We start from the raw sequence: 18,860 nt of genomic DNA on the forward strand, positions 1-18,860 counted from the left end.
ACATTATCAGTCAGACTACTGAGCCCCAATTACATACAATTTAAGATGCCTCAGATCAATATAATTACTGAGACCATCACTGGCAGCAATACTAAAAGGACTACACAGACAGTCTGCACACCTTAGCTATTCTGTCATGCGCCTGTACGGTGAATGCAGTTCTATCAACTGAACAGAGACCAGTCTGCAGGGAAGTTACCAAGAATATCAAACACTGGGCCTGTGAAACTGAGTAAGGTCAGAAATGTGGCCAGAATATTAGGAGATGCTGAACTGAATCTTCTCTGAGAGCTCTAACTCCATTTACAAATTTTCTGATTTGTCATGTTTTATATAGTTTTGTCTATGGCAAAAGTTTTTAACAGTATTTTTGTGCAAATTGTTGAACTCTTTACTTAGTACAGAGTTGGTCCTCTGTGTATAAAGTTAATCGAATAGATCTCAGTGAAGAATGGGAAAAGGGGGAGGGCAGGTATGCTGGGAAGAATCACTATGCATTTCATAATTACAACTTTAGGAATATAAAGTTTGTATCCCTTAAATAAAACTGTATGGTTTTTGTTTCAGCTGGTCCAGATGAGCAAAAGCTTTTCTTTCTTTTAAAAACACAGCAACTTGGGGTATGTTAGCAGGAACTAAAAAGGTATACGTTACCTGTTTTATGAACTGCGTAGCATTAAAAAGCTCACTGCAGCCGTACAAAATGTGTTTGCCTTGTTTCCCCTGGAAAAAATCAGAGTCAGAACATCAGATACAGGTAAGCAAGGATATTTTCAATATTCCCAAGAGGAGAGATTAACTTCCTAGGATTTAAAAAAAATTCTTAAAGGTCATTTTTGGAGTGGCGGTACTGGATTGGAGTATACACGTTTACCCTAAAATTGCATGGAATAAACAAACATACAGTGGGTGAAATGGGCAAAAAACTTCCTTCTCCAATCTATGTGTGTTACAACATCCTGTTGGTGCCTTTTCCCATGACACTAAAGACAGAAGGGATCTGATGACTGTCACATTTCATGTGAGTGACAATTATCTATAAAATATTAGATCAACATTCCTCCACTGTAAGATCTATACTGTTCCAAGAAAACATTCTTAAAGTTTCATTAGGCTGAAAGCAGGTGGTCTGGACTTTTATTTCCACCTTACTTGTCAGAACAGTATTTATATGTTAATACATCTCATTCCACTTTGTAACTCCATGAATTTTATTCTTGATTTTTACAGGCAGTTAGAATCCAATCATAACAGTCAAAACTTTTTACCAGAGAATTTTGCTAAGGTCTTCATGCTGAACTTGAAGGTAAAGTCATGAGATTTTTTTTGTAATGTAAATGGTAATTTCATAACAAAGTAATTTGGTAATTCATTAATGAACATAAGAATGACAGCTCTGTAGCACAAGAGAAGGCTACTTCTCTCTGAAAGCTGTTTTTACAAAATGAGATGCTATATACATAGCAATTACACAGGGTCAAGTATTGACCTATACAGAATAGACACAAGTGAGGCGTTCATACAGGTAGAGGCTACAGCACAGAAAGAAAGCACAGAGCCACTCATCCGAGGGGTCTGAAACTTCTGGGCAGAGCTCCCAAGATTCTACGTCAGTAGCACAGGACATACTTCATTTTCAATTGTATTGTGAGCCCATCCAGATATGTTCTGGGTGTGTTGGTTTAAGGGGCTTCCCAGTCTTATTCCTGCAGAGGTCTTTCATACCTCTCTGATTGCATGGGAAAAATCAGGCTGCATAACAGCTTCGATATAACAGAAACCAGGGGCAAATCAACATTTCACATTTTCTGTTAAACAGCAAACTAATGCAAATGACCCCCTGGTATATCTGGGACCCCAGCGTAGGACCAATATTTATCATCGTTAAGTACATTTCATTCTAGTTTGGCCAAGTCAGCACCTGGTTCCCATATAAGTATAGGGTTGCAAAAGACCAGCTGAGATTAAACTTGGACAGTCCACCTTCCTCCCTTCCCCTATGGTCACATTTGTAATCAAATCGCTCCTCATTTTCTTTCTCTATCTTTTACTCTAGTACAACAGAAAAACAAGAAAAGTACCAAAATAGTAATCACTTGTGCCATCCAATGAAGCGTAGGTGTAATTTTAAAGATAGCTTACCAAATACTCCAATGCAAACTTGTTCATGATAAAGCTTGACAACTCCTTCTTCCCTCCATTCAAAACTGAATTTCAAGAAATGTAACAATGCATTGATTCAATATAAAATTAATGATTAACTAAATCTAGTTCTTTAACCAATCACTGGCCGTCAAATACCTTATGGTTATTAATGTGTTAATATTTTGATAAATTTTACCAGTTACACCAGTGTTATAATAAATAGCAGTCATATTATGAGTTAGATTTACATCATTACTAAGTAAATCAGAATTACTACGGTATTTTGTCTTTTCAACAACAATGGCACTCACTCACTGTACTATAGACTAGTATAAATTAAGGGCCATTTTATTTAACTTTGTATTACAGTATTACAAATCTCTTGGGTTTCCTACTGCAAGGCTGTGCTGACATGGATTTCTAATGATGTGATAGAAGCTGTCATGTTCTTCCTGAATAGGGCTGAATGCAGAAAAAGATTAGGATTATTCAGGGCAAAGGAAATGAGACTATCCTGAGAGAGTTTTTCTTTTAAAACCCTTATGGAGACTTAGATCCATTAAATTTTTAGTAGCTAAAGGTATCTGTGAAAACCTACAGCTAACATCGTACTTAATAGTGAAAGACTGAGACTTCGTCCCACCTCCTCTTGCCTGTTCTATCAACAACCTAATGAAATTTTAGCCAGGGCAGTTAGGAAAGGAAAGGCAGAAGTAAAACTATCTTTGTTTGAAAGTATCATAATCTGATATGTGGAATATTCCAAAAACCCACTTAAAAACAAGCTCAGCAAAGTTGTAGAATGTAAGATCAACATTTAAAGATCAATTGGATTTCCATACACTTGCAATGAGCAACCCAAAATAAAGTTAAAAATCCCTTTTACAACAGCATAAAAATTAAGAATTTTATGAATACTGTGAGCAAAATATTGTTGAAAGATATGTATGAAAAATATTCCATGTGCATATGAATCAAAAGATTTAACACTGTTCAGATGACAACATTATCCAAATGAAACCAAAGATTGCATGCAAATTCTGTAAGAATACCAACTTAGATCTTCGTAACTTTGTATGAATTTTAGAATCGGTGTCAACTTCTACAAAGGATCCAGAAAAGTCAAAATAGTCTTGAAAAAGAATAAAGTAGGCGGGATGTGTCGTGATTTCTAAATTTACTACAAAGCAGCAGTAATCAACACGCTGTAGTCTGGCACAAGGGCAGATCTGCCGATCAATGGAATAGGGTTTAACGTTCAGAAACAAACCCATACATGTGTAGTCAACTGATTTTCAACAGGGCTGCCAAGACCATTCAGTGGGGAAACAATTTTTTCATCAACTGCTGCTGGAACAACTAGATGGCCACACGCAAAAGGATGAAGTGGGCATTACTTCATAGGGTATGAAAAATTGAAGTGGATAAGACCTAAATGTAAAAGCAAAAACTATAAAATTCTTAGTGAAGTACAGTTGTTTTCTGGTGTCAAGTCTGTTTTCTTCCTAACAAAAATAAACTTTGGTGCTAAAAAATGAAAAGACAACCCAGACAACAGGAGGAAACATCTATAAATCGTGTATCTGATATAGGATTTGTCAATTACATAACGAGCTCTCACAATAATGAAAAGGTGAATCAGCCCAACTATAAATGGACAAAGAATCTGAGCAGACATTTTTCCAAAGAGGAACTACAAATGGCCAATATACACATGAAATGCTCACCATCATAAGTCATCAGGAAAACGGAAAAAGTGCCATGAAATAGTACTTCACACCTACCAGAATGGTTAGAATAAAAAAGCTGGGTAACAACAAGTCTTGTTAATGATGTGGAGAAAACAGAACCCTTCTAAAACTGCTGGCGGGGATGTAAAGTGTGCAGCTACTTTGGAAAACCACCTGTGGTTCCTCAAATGGAGAATATAATTTTCCCCAGATTAATTACAGTTGGTATATGAGTAAGAATTGACTTGGTTTATATATAAAAAAACATTTTGGTAATGATCTTAATCTAAATCATAATGTAACTGCTGTATGGTGTAACACTGATATCAATAGTAAGATTAAAATGTGGATATAGTAAAACCTCTACAGCTATTCTTCCAATGAAAGGTGATTGATCAAAGAAAGAACTAGATTTAGTTAATAAATCAACTCAGTTGGGAATTATTAACATATTCTACAAAATTCAACTTTGGTAAAAAGAGGAGCTATCAAGCTTGTGCATGGTTAAGAAAACCTTCATTGGACTATCTGGTAAACCACAATGTTTCTTTAAATTTATACTTCAGCCACTACAAATTAGTACTCTGGTGTTTCTTTGTTTTTCTGTTGTATAAGTGTTGAAAAGATGCCAAAAGAACGATGACAGGTGACTGAAAAAGCGTAACCAAGGCAGGGGTATATGGGATGTAAGAGTGTAAATGTCTATTGCAAGCCTGTTGACTACTGGAGACACTTGGAGCCAGTGATGTTGCCAATCCTTGGCCAAACGTGAATGATGAATATAGCTCTGTGCTAGGGTCCAGCAGACCAGGCGGCAATGTGCACTAGCTTGTCAGCATTGTTTAATGAGATGGCCTGCACCTAGTTTCTGTCCCATTTTCTTGCTTTCTGCTATTGAGTTTGGTCATGCAGGCTAATTTTGGTTATAAGACCAAAGGGCATAAAAACCTTTTTTATACAATACTGGGGCTACTCTAACACCAAGGTATTGTGCATAGTCCAAAGACAAAGTATTGTTCTTTGAGCTCTGCCCCTGTGTGCCCTATCCTTGACCTTAATGTTAAATGATAATTTTTATATCCTTACATAAAGTGAATAAATGAATATTACAAAATAGCATTCTAGTAACAGCTGATTCTGATATTACCTTTTGCAAGTGTGTGGGGGGCTGGGAGAGAGACTGATCTTTTATCCACTGGTTTATTCTCTTACTATCTCCAACAGCCACAGCTGGACCTCATCCTGGTCTCCCAGGGGGTGGCAGGGATGTAAGTACTTGAGCCATCACCTGCTGCCTTCCAGACTGCACATCAGCAGGAAGCTGACTTGGAAGGGAAGGCAGGACTAGAACCAGGCACTGGTAGGAGAGGCAGCAACCTAACCTCCTGCTTCACAATGCCCACTTAGACCCTGTGCTTTAAACAGTGGTTTTGTTCTTCAAATTATGCCCCTTCCTTTAAATCTTTTTGCTTAGTTTTCTGTTACTTCTGCCTCTGTCAGCTTTGAATAGCATTCTACTTCTAATTTGCTAACTCAAACTCCTGTTTGAAGTATACTGCTGATTTACATATATATATGATGGGACTAAACTGTCTTATTCAGATAGATATGTTCTGTAAATCATTTCACCAAAGGAGACTTTTTGGAAGAGGAGCTTACTTGTGGTCTCTAAGTTGTATTAAGATAGATGGCTGCAACGTGCATATCTAGAAGATACCTTTTTTTTTCCAGTCAAGTGTGATTTTGGGCCAGAAATGAATGTGATAGGAATAGGAAAGCAATGACCATATGTGAATTTTTCTGTATATGCAGGATTTTAAAACCACCCTCTTAGAAAAGGAGTTATGTAAGCATCAGGAAAGACATCAGAGAATGCTACTCCAAAAAAATATAGAACTGCGAAGCCATCAAACGGTAGAATAAAAAGGCCACAATGTACCTTTATGTAGTCAACAAGATTTTGATATTCAATGTAGTTGCCACCTCCCACCACAAAAACTATTGCCTAAAAATGAAAACAGAAGAAAAGTAAATTCACAGAAATGGTTCAAACAGTGTTTTAACTTACAAGCAATGTGATTGTTAACCTGGAACCTCTTCTTCAAATGAGGCAAAAAACTTTGTGGAAGAGTAAAAAGAAAAAACATGCATTTGATGAAAAAAAATTTTGAAATCCCGATCTAGACAAGGATATCAAAAATTTTTACATCAGTATACTTTGCATTTTTCCATGAACTTTCTGAAATGCTCCTGTGCAAGCTAGCCCAAATGCACATTTTAAGCACCTGATGCTACTACAAGTATTAAATGTTTCTAACTTCTACTGAGCGTTAAAAAGATGTAGGGATTTTTCAAAAACAAGTTAGAGTGAAATAACTGCATTCTTTAATTAAAACTGCTAAAAAAAATCCAAAAAGCTATCTCCAAAGGATATTTTTGAGTTTCAGGTTATTTATTGTAGGCTGGAAAGTGAGAAAACCTAGCATTTATGTAATTTCCAACATTTTATTTACTGTATTCTTTCTGAGAGCTTTCTTTGTATTTCAAATGAAAACAGTCATGATCTCTTCACAAATGTCTGGAATTCAATTTTAAAAAAAAATTCCACACATATAAAATTCACTACAATCTAAAAGGCTTCCTTTTCTGTGAATTATTTACTTTTTTGTCAGGTATTTTTAAGCTTAAAATATAAGTAAAAACAGCTTTAAGAAAAGATCTTTGGTATACAGAATTGGATTGATCAGGACTGCCATACTATAATCCTAAGAAAGCCATATTCAGGACAAAGATATTCTTGAAGACTGCTTGGTCACCTTTTTATTTTTTGTGGGAACAGAGATGTTTTCTATGGAACTTACCTCTTGGAATGGGTTTTTGTTCCTGGGAACTGAGCTGTAATAAAGAAAAAATGTACTGAGTTTTGTCCGTGTCTTTTATTATGGGTAAAACAGGAGTGAGATATAGAGGCGCACACACTATTAGACAGGTATTTATGATTCTACCTCCTTCACCTTCTTAGGAGAGCAGCAGATCCTTTAATTTGGTAGAGCTGGGTAATGAACTGGGTTGCAGAGGAAGAAGCAAGATATTTCAGTACCTGACAAAGAATGGCCAAGCTAATGACTGTAAAATGAGTCTTCTAGAAGACTGAGCAGCAGCTCCTGTGTCTAGGAGTGGAAATCTGGGTATAAGGTAAATTGATAAAGCATATGGTAAATTTGTCTTGCTCAAAATAATAAACGTAAGCTGCGTTACTACATTTGTCACCTGTGAGGGAAGGATAACAACTGGGAAAAGTGGGAAAGAGTAGGGAAATACTTCCTTGGTGTCCAAGAGATCCTTAATAAAGATACTTTTCAAAGCTTTTGTGAGTCAGATACTTGTTTTGAGTGCTAACCCAGGTTCCATGGTATGACTTTCAGGGCAACTTAAACTTGCCTCAAGAATAATTTTTGATCAGATGGATGGATAAAGAAAATGTGGTAGATCTATACAATGGAGTATTATTCAACTAAAAAAAGAAGAAACGGTATCATTTGCAGTACAATGGAAGATAAATACATTTTCCCTCATATGTTGGAGATAAAATTTCAAACAAAATAAACTTTGTTGTAAATATTTGTCCAACAAGTTGACAGGAAGTATATAGACCCTATTTTCTTGCTGGACTGTGGCCTTTCTATCTGATGAACTATTTTTTTGAGATAAAATTTTTCATTTACATTACACTCACAGGCTTAATGGTGCAACTAAATAAACTATTAAGTTAAAAGAAGAGTACTTTCTGAAAATCTCAACTGATAAGAGACAGCTATTATAACCTCCCTTAAATGTTCAGAGGCTAATCACATAGTTCTATCATCTTTTCTTCATTTCTACGGCCTGTCTGAAGATTCTGTGGAAGGGTCTATCAGATTGAAATAGTCATCAGTAAACTTTTGTCTAGCATGCTTCAAGTTCCTCTATGACTAGCTATGGAATGAAGAGAGGTGAGACTTAAACAGCACAGTATTACTAGTTATTAATAACAGATTTAATTGTGATGGGACAGTTTAGAAGAAAGCTCTGTAAAACTGAGCTTATCTGTCTTAAGAATTCTCAGTAAGTTTCTAAGAAGCAAAATAAATCTACTTAATTAGCTACATGAAACAAGGGGCAAAAATTTAAGATGGAGAATTATGCAAGAATGTAAGAATTACCAGTGTAGGAAGTTGTAAAAATTCACTGGATTGACTATTACTCCTAAAAGAAGCTCTGTACCCATTAGTCATCACTCATTTCCCATAATTTACTCTTTGTCAAATTGTCTCTTGTCAACTACGTCTGCTACTAGCAGCTTCTTATGCAGCTTTGGTGGCACTCCTGGTAAATTCAACAAAGGGAACAACATTTTAAGTTACTAAACAATTTAATAATGTAGTGAGCAGATAATCTGTCCTGTCTGCCTACGAAGATGTGAAAGCTTGGGATCCAGCAAACAAAGCTCTGAAGATCCCCAACATTAGCCTTAGGCAAGAAACTAGCTTTGTCTACTAAGTTTCAGTGCTAAGGAAAAGCATTCCAAACAATCCCCCCAATGCTCCCTATTCTTTTTGTAGGCTATTTTTCATATCACCATGAATTAAATCTTAGAATATCCGTAACTGACTATACCTTACCACGTCTGTCACAGAAACTATTCATAGAATGTCTCATTGCCATTCATTATTATTTCTAGGGATTTTTTGGACCAGTTAAATAAAAAGCAATGAAATAAACTGGTATCCAACATAAAGCTCCTGCATTTTCATTTGGTCCAATCATATTCATTTAAAAACATACATTATTCAAATTCCCCTCTTCCATAATTAGTCTGTAATACCTCTATCATTTCACATTAAAGAAACAAACATCCAAATATATTTATGTGTTGTATAATTATTAGTGATTTTCCCTGAATAATGGGATTATAATATATACTGTTTCCTTACCATTTTTCTATATGGTTTATATTTTGCCTTATAATGGAAAGCCAATTTTTTTCCCATTCTTGAAAAACCAACAACAAATTTTATAAGACAAAAGCTGCTTACCTGTCATTGCCCCGCAGCATTTTGGGATCAAAGTATCTGTAGTCATCAGTTTCCTAGGAAGGGAAATAGAACTTACCGTGACTATGGGATTTCTCCTTAGAAGGCCTAGTTTGACACACAGCACCTTATTTTAAGGAATCTACCACTTTTGTAGAATGTATAACCACATCTAACATTTATCACTATTTTCTGTGTGAAAGCTTTACTCACTCCCCAGTGTATCAGGTGGTAACTATTATTATCCTCATTTTTCAGATAGGCAAGTTGGGGTACAGAGAGGTTGCATAACTTTGGTAAAGTCACGTAACAACAGAATTCCAGGATTTGAACTTAGGCAGTCCACACTACTCAAGCTCTTAGCCGCCATTCTACACTGCTTCTCAAAAATATTCCTGTTTTATAAGCCTGAAAACAGCTAATATAGCTAAATATTTTTGCTTTGGGAGTTTACCTATCATTATATGCTCATGCTTTTACTGACTACACAAGTTCATTATCTTATCTGAAAACTTTATAAATATTTATTTCAGAATTTAGAACTTACTTTAGATAGGTAATATCATGCATTTACTGTACACAATGGGGACAGCACCTTAACACATGACATGTTACTATTTCTGAAACTTAATATGTGAATAATAAAATAGGAGAAATAAAAACTACAAAGAGCCTCAACTTAAGTCTGGGTCAGGTTTTGCCACCAAATGAGTGTTAAAGACAAACTGTATTTCAAACTTTCTGTATTTCCAAAGTTGTGGATAAGGGCATTGTGGACCTCTATGCTAAATTGAAAACTTAAATTCTTCAAATTAACAGCAGTTCAAAAGTACGCTCTATTCCTTGATGATGTATAATTAGTTCCTAACCTCTGTTTTCCTGTTTGGTAGCAGAATCAGCCAAGGCCCTATGAAAACCTGCTTCATGACAAACATAATACATGCGGTGCTACTACCCAGTTCCATACCCAATGGTGAAAAACTTCAATCAATCCCAGCACTCTCAGTAAACTCAAATATAGCATCTGAATCCTTCAACGCTTTGCTCCAAGAATCTGCTATCAGCAGGACTTGTAAGCACGATGAAACTGATCTGGCACCTTGCAATAATTTGAATGTATTAAGACAAAGGAGAATACTCAACAACAGGGCTGGCACTGCGGCATAGGGGATAAAGCTGCCACCTGTGGCACTGGCATCCCATATGGGGACCGATTTGTGTCCTGGATGCTCTGCTTCCGATCCAGCTCCCTCTCATGTGCCTGGGAAAGCAGCAGAGGATGGACCAAATGCTTGGGCCCCTGCACCCATGTGGGAGACCCAGAAGAAGCTCCTGACTTTGTATGGCCCAATTCCAGCCAGCCCTTATGGCCATTTGGGGAGTGAACTAGGGAATGGAAGATCTGTCTCTCCCTCTCTAACTCTGCCTCTCAAATAAATCTTTAAAACAAAAGTATCAACAAAAACAGCATTTGAGGTAAGATACATTCAAATTTGCCAGGTCTAATTAAGTGCTTATCTCTAAATGATTTTGTTCATCTGTAAATAGAAGAGAGTGCAGACTGCTTTGATGCTTTCAAAACAGAAAAATTTACCTTTAAAAAATGTGTAGTATTTCCAGTTATAAAGGCCGGTGTCATGGTGCAGCGGGTTACGCCACCACCTATGACACCAGCATCCGATATGAATGCCAGTTCAAGTCCTGGTTGCTCCACTTCTAATCCAGCTCCTTGCTAATGCACCTGGGAAAGCAGAATATGGCTCAAGCACTTGGGCCTCTACCACCCATGGGGGTGATCCAGAAAGAGTTCCAGAATCCTAGCTTCTGCCTGTTCAGGCCTGGCCATTAAGCCATTCGGAGAGTGAACCAGTGGATGACAGATGTCTCTCTCTCTCTCTCTCTCTGAATCTGCCTTTAAGTAAATAAAATGAATCTTTAAACAGTCAAAAGAACATGTAAATGAATTTCTGCAACCTGTAGAAGCATTTGAGCAAGATGAACAATTTAGCTACCCATTTGTTTAGGACAGACTAGAAATGAGGAAGGAATGCGTATGGTAGAATCAGCACCAGGCAGATACAGGAGCAGGTTTTTTGGTTCCAATTCTGCTACTGGAAGTGTGACTTGAGAAGTCACTTAATAGTCTTGATTGCCTCACTTCCATTGTTAAGATGGCTTACACTTTCTTTATATTTTAAAGCTGTGATTCCATGAAAAGCATAGTTATTGACCTAATCAAAGCAGCATGATGGTTAGAAAGCTGCCTGTGGTCACAATCCTAACTGCCACTGCTTGTTGTGTCCTTGAGTAGGTTACTTGACCTCAATGTGCCACAGTTTCCTCATCTGGAAAGTAAGAATAGCAACAGTATTTTCCTCGGAAGGTTCTACTAACAAATAATAGGTTACTGCTTTGAATGAATGGTTGCAGACATGCAGTATCAGCTGTTATCATTACTGTTGTCATTTTTCACCTCCACTTCGAGATTTAAGGACAGCAGTAAGATTCTACACTTTAACTGCTTGTGGATTTGGCATCTGTTTGACATTTTTGCATTTATCAACATTTCTAATCTATTATTGTTTGGGATAACATACTCCAGTAGTTTACTGCTGATTATAAAGCAGTGTTCCCTAAGACAATCAGTCATAAATGTATACCTCTCTTAGGTTTTTCAAGAAGAATCTGTCATATGTTCTGGGATTTAGGGGCAGAGTCTGTTACTGGTATACTGTATTCTACTTCATTTATGTTGATTCCCACATGGAAGAATCTAATCCTTTTTAGTTTATTCTTATGGATAATTCTTCTATTCCTTTCATAATGCTAATTTCCTTTTTTGAAATGCTTTATTACACGGTATCTTATTTTTGCATGAGGGTGTTTTAAAGTTTTCTTAATTTCTTTTAATATTATAATTATGTTTTTCTTTTCAAAGATTTGTTTATTTGAGGCCGGTGCCATGGCTCACTTGGCTAATCCTCTACCTGTGGTGCTGGCACCCCGGGTTCTAGTCCCGGTTGGGGCGCCGGATTCTGCCTGGTTGCTCCTCTTCCAGTTCAGCTCTCTGCTGTGGCCTGGGAGTGCAGTGGAGGATAGTCCAAGTGCTTGGGTCCTGCACCTGCATGGCAGACCAGGAGGAAGCACCTGGTTCCTGGCTTCGGATCAGCACAGCATGCCGGCTGCAATGCGCCAGCCGTAGTGGCCATTTGTGGGGTGAACCAATGGAAAAGGAAGACATTTCTCATTTCTCTCTCTAACTCTGCCTATCAAAAAAAAAAAAAAAAAAAAAAAAGAAAAAAGAAAAAAGAAAAAGATTTGTTTATTTAGAAGTCAGAGTTATATATAGAGAGAGATCTTCATCTGCTGGGTCACTCCCCAGATGGCTGCAATACCCAGGGCTGAGCCGAGCTGAAGGCATGAGCCAGGAACTTCTTGTAGGTCTCTCACATGGGTGCAGGGGCCCAGATGCTTGCCATCTTCTGCTGCTATTCCCAGTTCACTAGCAGGGAGCTGGATAGTAAGTAGAGCAGCTGGGACACGAATTGGTGCCAATTTGGGATGCTGGCATCGTAGGCAGCAGCTCTACCTGCTACACCAGCCCAAATATAATTGTTTTAATTAAAGTTTAAAACATCACATTAATTTGTAGATTCTGTTCTCTTAGGTTTGCAATCACAAGTTTCATTGCCAAGACTATAGTGATTTAGATCAACTCGAATTTGAGGTTTTTTTTTTTTTTTTCAAATTTGAAAGGTAGGAGAGGGAGAAGGAAGATAAAGACACTGGTTCACTCCCCAAATGCCAGCAATGGCCCAGGCTGGCATTGAAGCCAGGGGCAGGGACCCAATTACTTGAGCCATTACCACTACCTCCCAGGGTCTATATCAGGAAGAAGCTGGAGTCAGAGTGGAACTGGGTATCAAGCCCAATTACTCCTAAATGGCCATCTAGAGGGGTCGGCACCGTGGCTCACTTGGTTAAACCTCTGCCTGCGGCGCTGGCATCCCATAGGGCGCCGGATTCTGTCCCGCTTGCTCTTCTTCCAGTCCAGCTCTCTGCTGTGGCTCAGGAGTGCAGTGGAGGATGGCCCAAGTGCTTGGGCCCCTGCACCCACATGGGAGACCAGGAGGAAGCACCTGGCTCCTGGCTTCGGATCGGCGAAGCTCCAGCCGTAGAGGCCATTTGGGGAGTGAACCAACAGAAGGAAGACCTCTCTCTCTGTGTCTCTATCTCTTGCTTTCTGTAACTCTGTCAAATAAATAAATAAAAAATCTTGAAATAAAAAAAAAATAAATGGCCATCTTGACTGGTGTCTTAACTGTTAGGCCAAATACTCACCCTACAAACTAGGGTTTTGATAAGGGTACAATCATGCTGCTTTTCTTGATTTCAGACTCTTGTGATAACTACCTTTTGGTTGTCATAATAGGACAGGCTGTTTTATAAAGCAGATTGTGATGATTTTTAAAAAAAAAAGAAGGAGAGAGATTTCCAACCCTCAGCCGTAATGGCCAAGGTTGGGCCAGGCCAAAGCCAGGAGCTTCATCCTGGTCTCCCATATGGGTAGCAGGGGTCCAAGCACTTGTACCATTTTCTACTGCTTTACCCAGGCCATTAGCAGGGAACTGGGTAGGAAGTGAGAGCAGCTGGCAGCGGTGCAGCGACTTTACCTGGGATACCACAATGCTGGAACTGACTCTGATGATTTTATATTCCATTCTTGAATTGTAAACAGAAAGCTCAATATTTAAGTATAAACAATGACAATATTTACCCATTTATCCATTCAGCCAACAATTTCTACAATTTACTTCTTCAACACTAAAGAATTTAGTGCCATCTGAACATTTGTACTCAAAAATTTCATTATGCACTCCTCTCTAATTTTCATAAAATTAAATTGGGCTGGTACTCTTTATGCTATACCACTGACGCTTACCAGTTCTTTTTCATTTACAGAAACTTACTCCCTAGGATACATTTAAATTAGGATACGCTGTCTTAAGATGCATTATCTACATTTAGTTTGATGAGAACTGCCCAGAATGTTTGCAGTAGCTCAGAGAACCAATTCCCAGTATCTGTGACAATGGCTAAAAAGGCTTTTTAAAAACGCTGACTGTTTGCTTTCACTCATGCACTTCGTTGTGCTTTAAGTTCACAACAAACTCAATGTGATTTTACTGCCTTTCTAGTCAGTTGATACATTTAAGAATTTACAAGTACAAAGTTTGATGCTACTCACCGGGTTTGACTTCATCTCCATGAGATTGTCTAAAATCCGAGTAACCGGTAGATTCTGTGGGAGAGATTAGCCAGTACCTTGTTAGAATAACAAACCAAAGCTCTGCTCACTTAAAAAAAAAAAAAACAACTTAATCGTTCTGAAGTATGCTTGCCTTTCCATTAAACACATTCTAAAATTAAATATTCCATGAATGATAAAGGTGCTGTCATAGATGTAAAATCCTTGGCATTCAAGTTTCCACCAAAAATCTAATTCTAAATAAAAAACTCCTTTTCACGTGTAGGTATATTCAGGTTTTAGGACCAATATATGTTTAGGAGTTTTACTTTATTTGTGGATGTCCGTTTCTTAACAGTAGTTAATTGCAAGCTTTTCTTTTGATCAAATTAGAATTCTGTTGTATTTTTTCATTTCCTTTCTTCAAATCTAAGTTTTCTTTAGAAATAAAGTAGCTTTTAAAGTTTGTGAAAATGTATGAGATGAAATAACAGAGTTCCTTTATTTTAAATAAATAAAAAGATATCTATGTGTTTTGAAAAGTGAGGATATATTATTAGTTGACCATTTTAGTTTTGTCTGGGAAAAGTCTAAATGTTCAGTGTCATACTGCATTGTTTTACAGAACAAAATCTACTTTGGATATGAATGTACAACACTGATGCTGGAGAAGATCACCTCTTGACACACTTTTGAGTTTGAGACGAGAAATACTACTACATTTCAATCTGAGTTTTATTATTTTGAACATAAAACACATGATGTACAAAAAAATTGAAGTGACTAGTATGTCTCTTCAAAGCAAAATCCTTCTGGGATGTATTCTGCCCATTTTGAATTATATTTTATGAACTGTACAGGATGCTCTGGAAAGAACAGTTTGTATCTTAAAGACTTAATACAACAAGAGCAATATTAAATCTGATTATTCAGAAAACTGTAGATAATACATTACTATTTCACAAGGATTTTTCAGTTTTCTTAGGTCATATAAAATATTTTGTTTCTAAAATGGGGTTCTACTACAAAAAATGCTGCTTTCTTCAGATAGAAAATATGCATCCCCCCTCTTCTCTAGATTGATAGATAAAAGTCTTTTAAGATGGTCTCAGGCAAGTAAAATTAAAGTCATTTCATTATTCTCTGATATTTGTGTTGGCCAGGAACTTAAGTATAAACACAAGCACCAAATGTTCAAGCTGACTGAGGGTTCCTCCTGAATACTATTTAGGATTTTTTTTTTTTAAGTGGCCCTCAAATTTACCTTTTAACTTTTTCTTACAACTCAAATTGAGTTTGTCCATTTAAGAATTACTGGGGGGCTGACACTGTGGTGTAGTGGGTTAAGCCACTGCCTGTAGTAGCACCCATTCCATATGGGTGCTGCTTGGAGTCCCGGCTGCTTCCCTTCTGTTCCAGCTCTCCACCATGGCCTGGGAAAGCAGTGAAGATGGCCCAAGTCCTTGGGCCCCTGTACCTGCGTGGGAGACCTGAAAGAAGCTCCTGGCTCCTGGGTTCGGTTCGGCTCAGCTCTGGCCATTGCAGCCTTTTGGGGAGTGAACCAGAGGATGGAAGACCTCTCTCTCTCTCTGCCTCTGCCTCTAATTCTGCCTTTCAAATAAATAATCTTAAAAAAAAAAATGACTGGGTACAGATTACAATCTATATAAATGCTTTACCCAATGGAGAAAAGTCCAGTTATGCATTTAGTTGCAAGAAGTATCAACAAAAGACAACGAAGTACCTTGCTATCTAACAGGAATGATGAAAAAAACTCTAGAGCAAGGGAACATTATAAATAATTTTGTAAGACTTTACTAAATTGATGATTTCATATTTCTCTATTTACACTGAATTCTGTTTAGCTCCCTGAATTGCATTATTATATCAATAATGCAATGCAGAAAAATCAGAGATTTTACATAATGAACCATGTCGTATTTTATTATACTTGTAAAATAATTGGAAATATAAACATTTATATCAACATGTGTAATGACTTTCATTTAGTATAAAAATCAGATTTTCCTAAAGGGTACAATGAAATTTTACTTTGTATTTCATAGTTTTGTTTTATTTGAAAACAAGTCTGACAATGAATAGACCATTAAATTACATGAGAAAAATTTTTTTGGCAAAATTGTTCAAAAATTCAAGAGCCTAGAGATTCTTTTCTTATAATCAGTTAACACCAAAAGAATCAATTACCACTGCTTACCACTGCTGCACCATATAATATTCACAGACTACCGTAGAATAGGGGGAACTGCAGGGGTAGAGAATGAAAATACGTAATGTCTTTTTTTTTTTTTTTTTTTTGACAGGCAGAGTGGACAGTGAGAGAGAGAGAGACAGAGAGAAAGGTCTTCCTTCTGCCGTTGGTTGACCCTCCAATGGCCGCCGCGGCCGGCGCGCTACGGCTGGCGCACCGTGTTGATCCGATGGCAGGAGCCAGGTACTTATCCTGGTCTCCCATGGGGTACAGGGCCCAAGCACTTGGGCCATCCTCCACTGCACTCCCTGGCCACAGCAGAGAGCTGGCCTGGAAGAGGGGCAACCAGGACAGAATCCGGCGCCCCGACCAGGACTAGAACCCGGTGTGCTGGTGCCGCAAGGTGGAGGATTAGCCTAGTGAGCCGCGGCACCGGCCACGTAATGTCTTTCAACATGTAAGAAAGAGTCCTTCAGAAAACAACTTCTGGTATCTGCCACCAACTGATACTCTAATAAGTCTCAGTTGTCTGTCTAAATGAAGGCAAGAATTGAATTAATCATTTAAAAAATCAATTGTATAGTAAGAATAATCTAGATAGTAGGATGATGAGATGATTACTTTTACTGATTGAAAAAAATTCAACTGTAGCATCATGCTAGCAAATAGAAAACTTTAGATAAAAACCAATTTTCTTTGTTCAACAAAGAGTCTGCTACTTCTCTTCAGAAACATAAAAAGCCTTGTGTGCTGCAGTACAAGAGGTATAAATGAAATGTGATCAAATGAAAACTCCAGTTTTTTAAAGTTTGAAAAATTTCCAAGAGTGTAATTTATATATAGGTCTTGGAAACTGCTGTTTAGAAATAAAATGGAAAACACTGTACAGGCTAGTAACTAAATTTTTATTAGTAGAAAATAACAGGATGGGGCCAGTGCTGGCATAGTACCCTGGGCTGCTGCCTGAGGCACTGGCATCCCATATGGGTGCCGGTTCAAGTCCTGGCTGCTCAACTTCCAATCAAGCTTCCTGCCAATGGCCTGAGAAAGCAGTGGAAGATGGCCCATGTGCTTGGGTCCTTGCACCCTCATGGGAGACCCAGAAAAAGTTCCTGGCTTGTGGCTTTGGACTGGCTCAGCTCCTGCCCTTGTGTCCATTTGGGAAGTGAACCAGAGGATGGAAGACCTTTCTCTGTCTCTCCCTCTACCTGTAACTCTACCTCTCAAATAAATAAAATCTTTTAATTTATTTGAAAGAGTTACACAGAGAGAGCAGAGGCAGAGAGAAAGGGATGGGGGTAGGTCTTCCATCCGATGGTTCACTCCCCAAATGGCCGCTACGGCTGGAGCTGCGCAGATCCGAATTAATCTCTAGCAGTCTCATCTTTGACACCTCTTAGGCCCTCCCAAATGCCTTAGACCTCCCATCGAATTTTAGAACTGTGTAACTTTGATTCCACAATTCAAATTTTAAGAATTTATCCCACGAGTAGAAGTAATCAAATATCCACCCAGAAAAAACTAACAAATAAAGCCTGGATGTGTTATCTGTCAGTACTCTTTTTTTTAAAGAGCAACAAAAAGTTTAATATTGGGCTATTTTGAAAGATGCTTTTATTTTTATTTCACAATATAAAACAAACCATCCCCATCCCCAGTAAATAGATATTTCCTCTAAATCCAAACTTTTTAAAAAAGTACATGGCTCTTGTAGTGGTGATAGAATGTTATAAAGACGGGGGTAACCAATGACCATTTCAAACTTTACTTTTTAAGTGAGAAACTGCCCAGGTCAAAGCTGTATGCTATTTGCAATATTAACAAAAGCAAAGGGATTTGAGGTTATTAAGGATAGTTTTTATATTTTATGAACTGTAAATAAACTTTCATGTTAGCACAACAAAATATTTAACAGCTGACCTATCTGGGACCTCCTACAGTTATCATTAGGGGACATACACCATGTAACTGATTTTAAGGTAATACTTCAAAAAGAAACTAGATCATCTTAAAGTCTATAATTTCTATGAGCGATTAGGAATACGGCAGGGTATTTAAAAAGTTCATAGAAAATGGAATTAAAGAAGTCTATTCTGGTGCAAAAAATTAAAAACCACTCAGTTTTTTTCATAATACATAATTTCATGAACTTCTTGATGACCACTGCAATATCCAGTTTATCTAGCAAAAAACAGGTTATCACCTTACAAACTGGTGGGCCCCTGTGTCTCACAAAACAAAATCATTTTGTGCCCAGTTGATGGGAAGCAAGAATGGCACTAGGCTCAACTGTAGAGCATAGCGCAGTGGTCTCTAATGTGCCCAAACTTCCTATTTTTATGCCTTTTCATCTTTTACAGGCCAGGAGGGTGAAGATGTTTTGACTCAGGACAGTACTGTGAACCAGTAAAAACTGCAAATTAAATATTTAGTAACAGCTTCTCACCTGAAAA

At 37.6% G+C, this 18,860-nt stretch overlaps 1 protein-coding gene across 2 annotated transcripts in view; it reads right to left on the minus strand.

Moving 5' to 3' along the window:
• The window catches only part of SCFD1 (sec1 family domain containing 1), a 109,261-nt gene that overhangs the window by 4,259 nt on the left and 86,142 nt on the right, over nt 1-18,860 (minus strand). For both annotated transcript variants that reach the window (XM_051822744.2, XM_051822745.2), the window contains 5 exons: nt 14,196-14,249; nt 8,951-9,003; nt 6,737-6,770; nt 5,815-5,880; nt 655-723 (listed from right to left, as the gene is read on the minus strand). In XM_051822744.2, the coding sequence (XP_051678704.1) occupies nt 655-723; nt 5,815-5,880; nt 6,737-6,770; nt 8,951-9,003; nt 14,196-14,249 (276 nt within the window). The remainder of the gene's footprint in view (nt 1-654; nt 724-5,814; nt 5,881-6,736; nt 6,771-8,950; nt 9,004-14,195; nt 14,250-18,860) is intronic.

This window comes from Oryctolagus cuniculus, chromosome 12 (assembly GCF_964237555.1).
Source record: "Oryctolagus cuniculus chromosome 12, mOryCun1.1, whole genome shotgun sequence".
NCBI lineage: Eukaryota > Metazoa > Chordata > Mammalia > Lagomorpha > Leporidae > Oryctolagus > Oryctolagus cuniculus.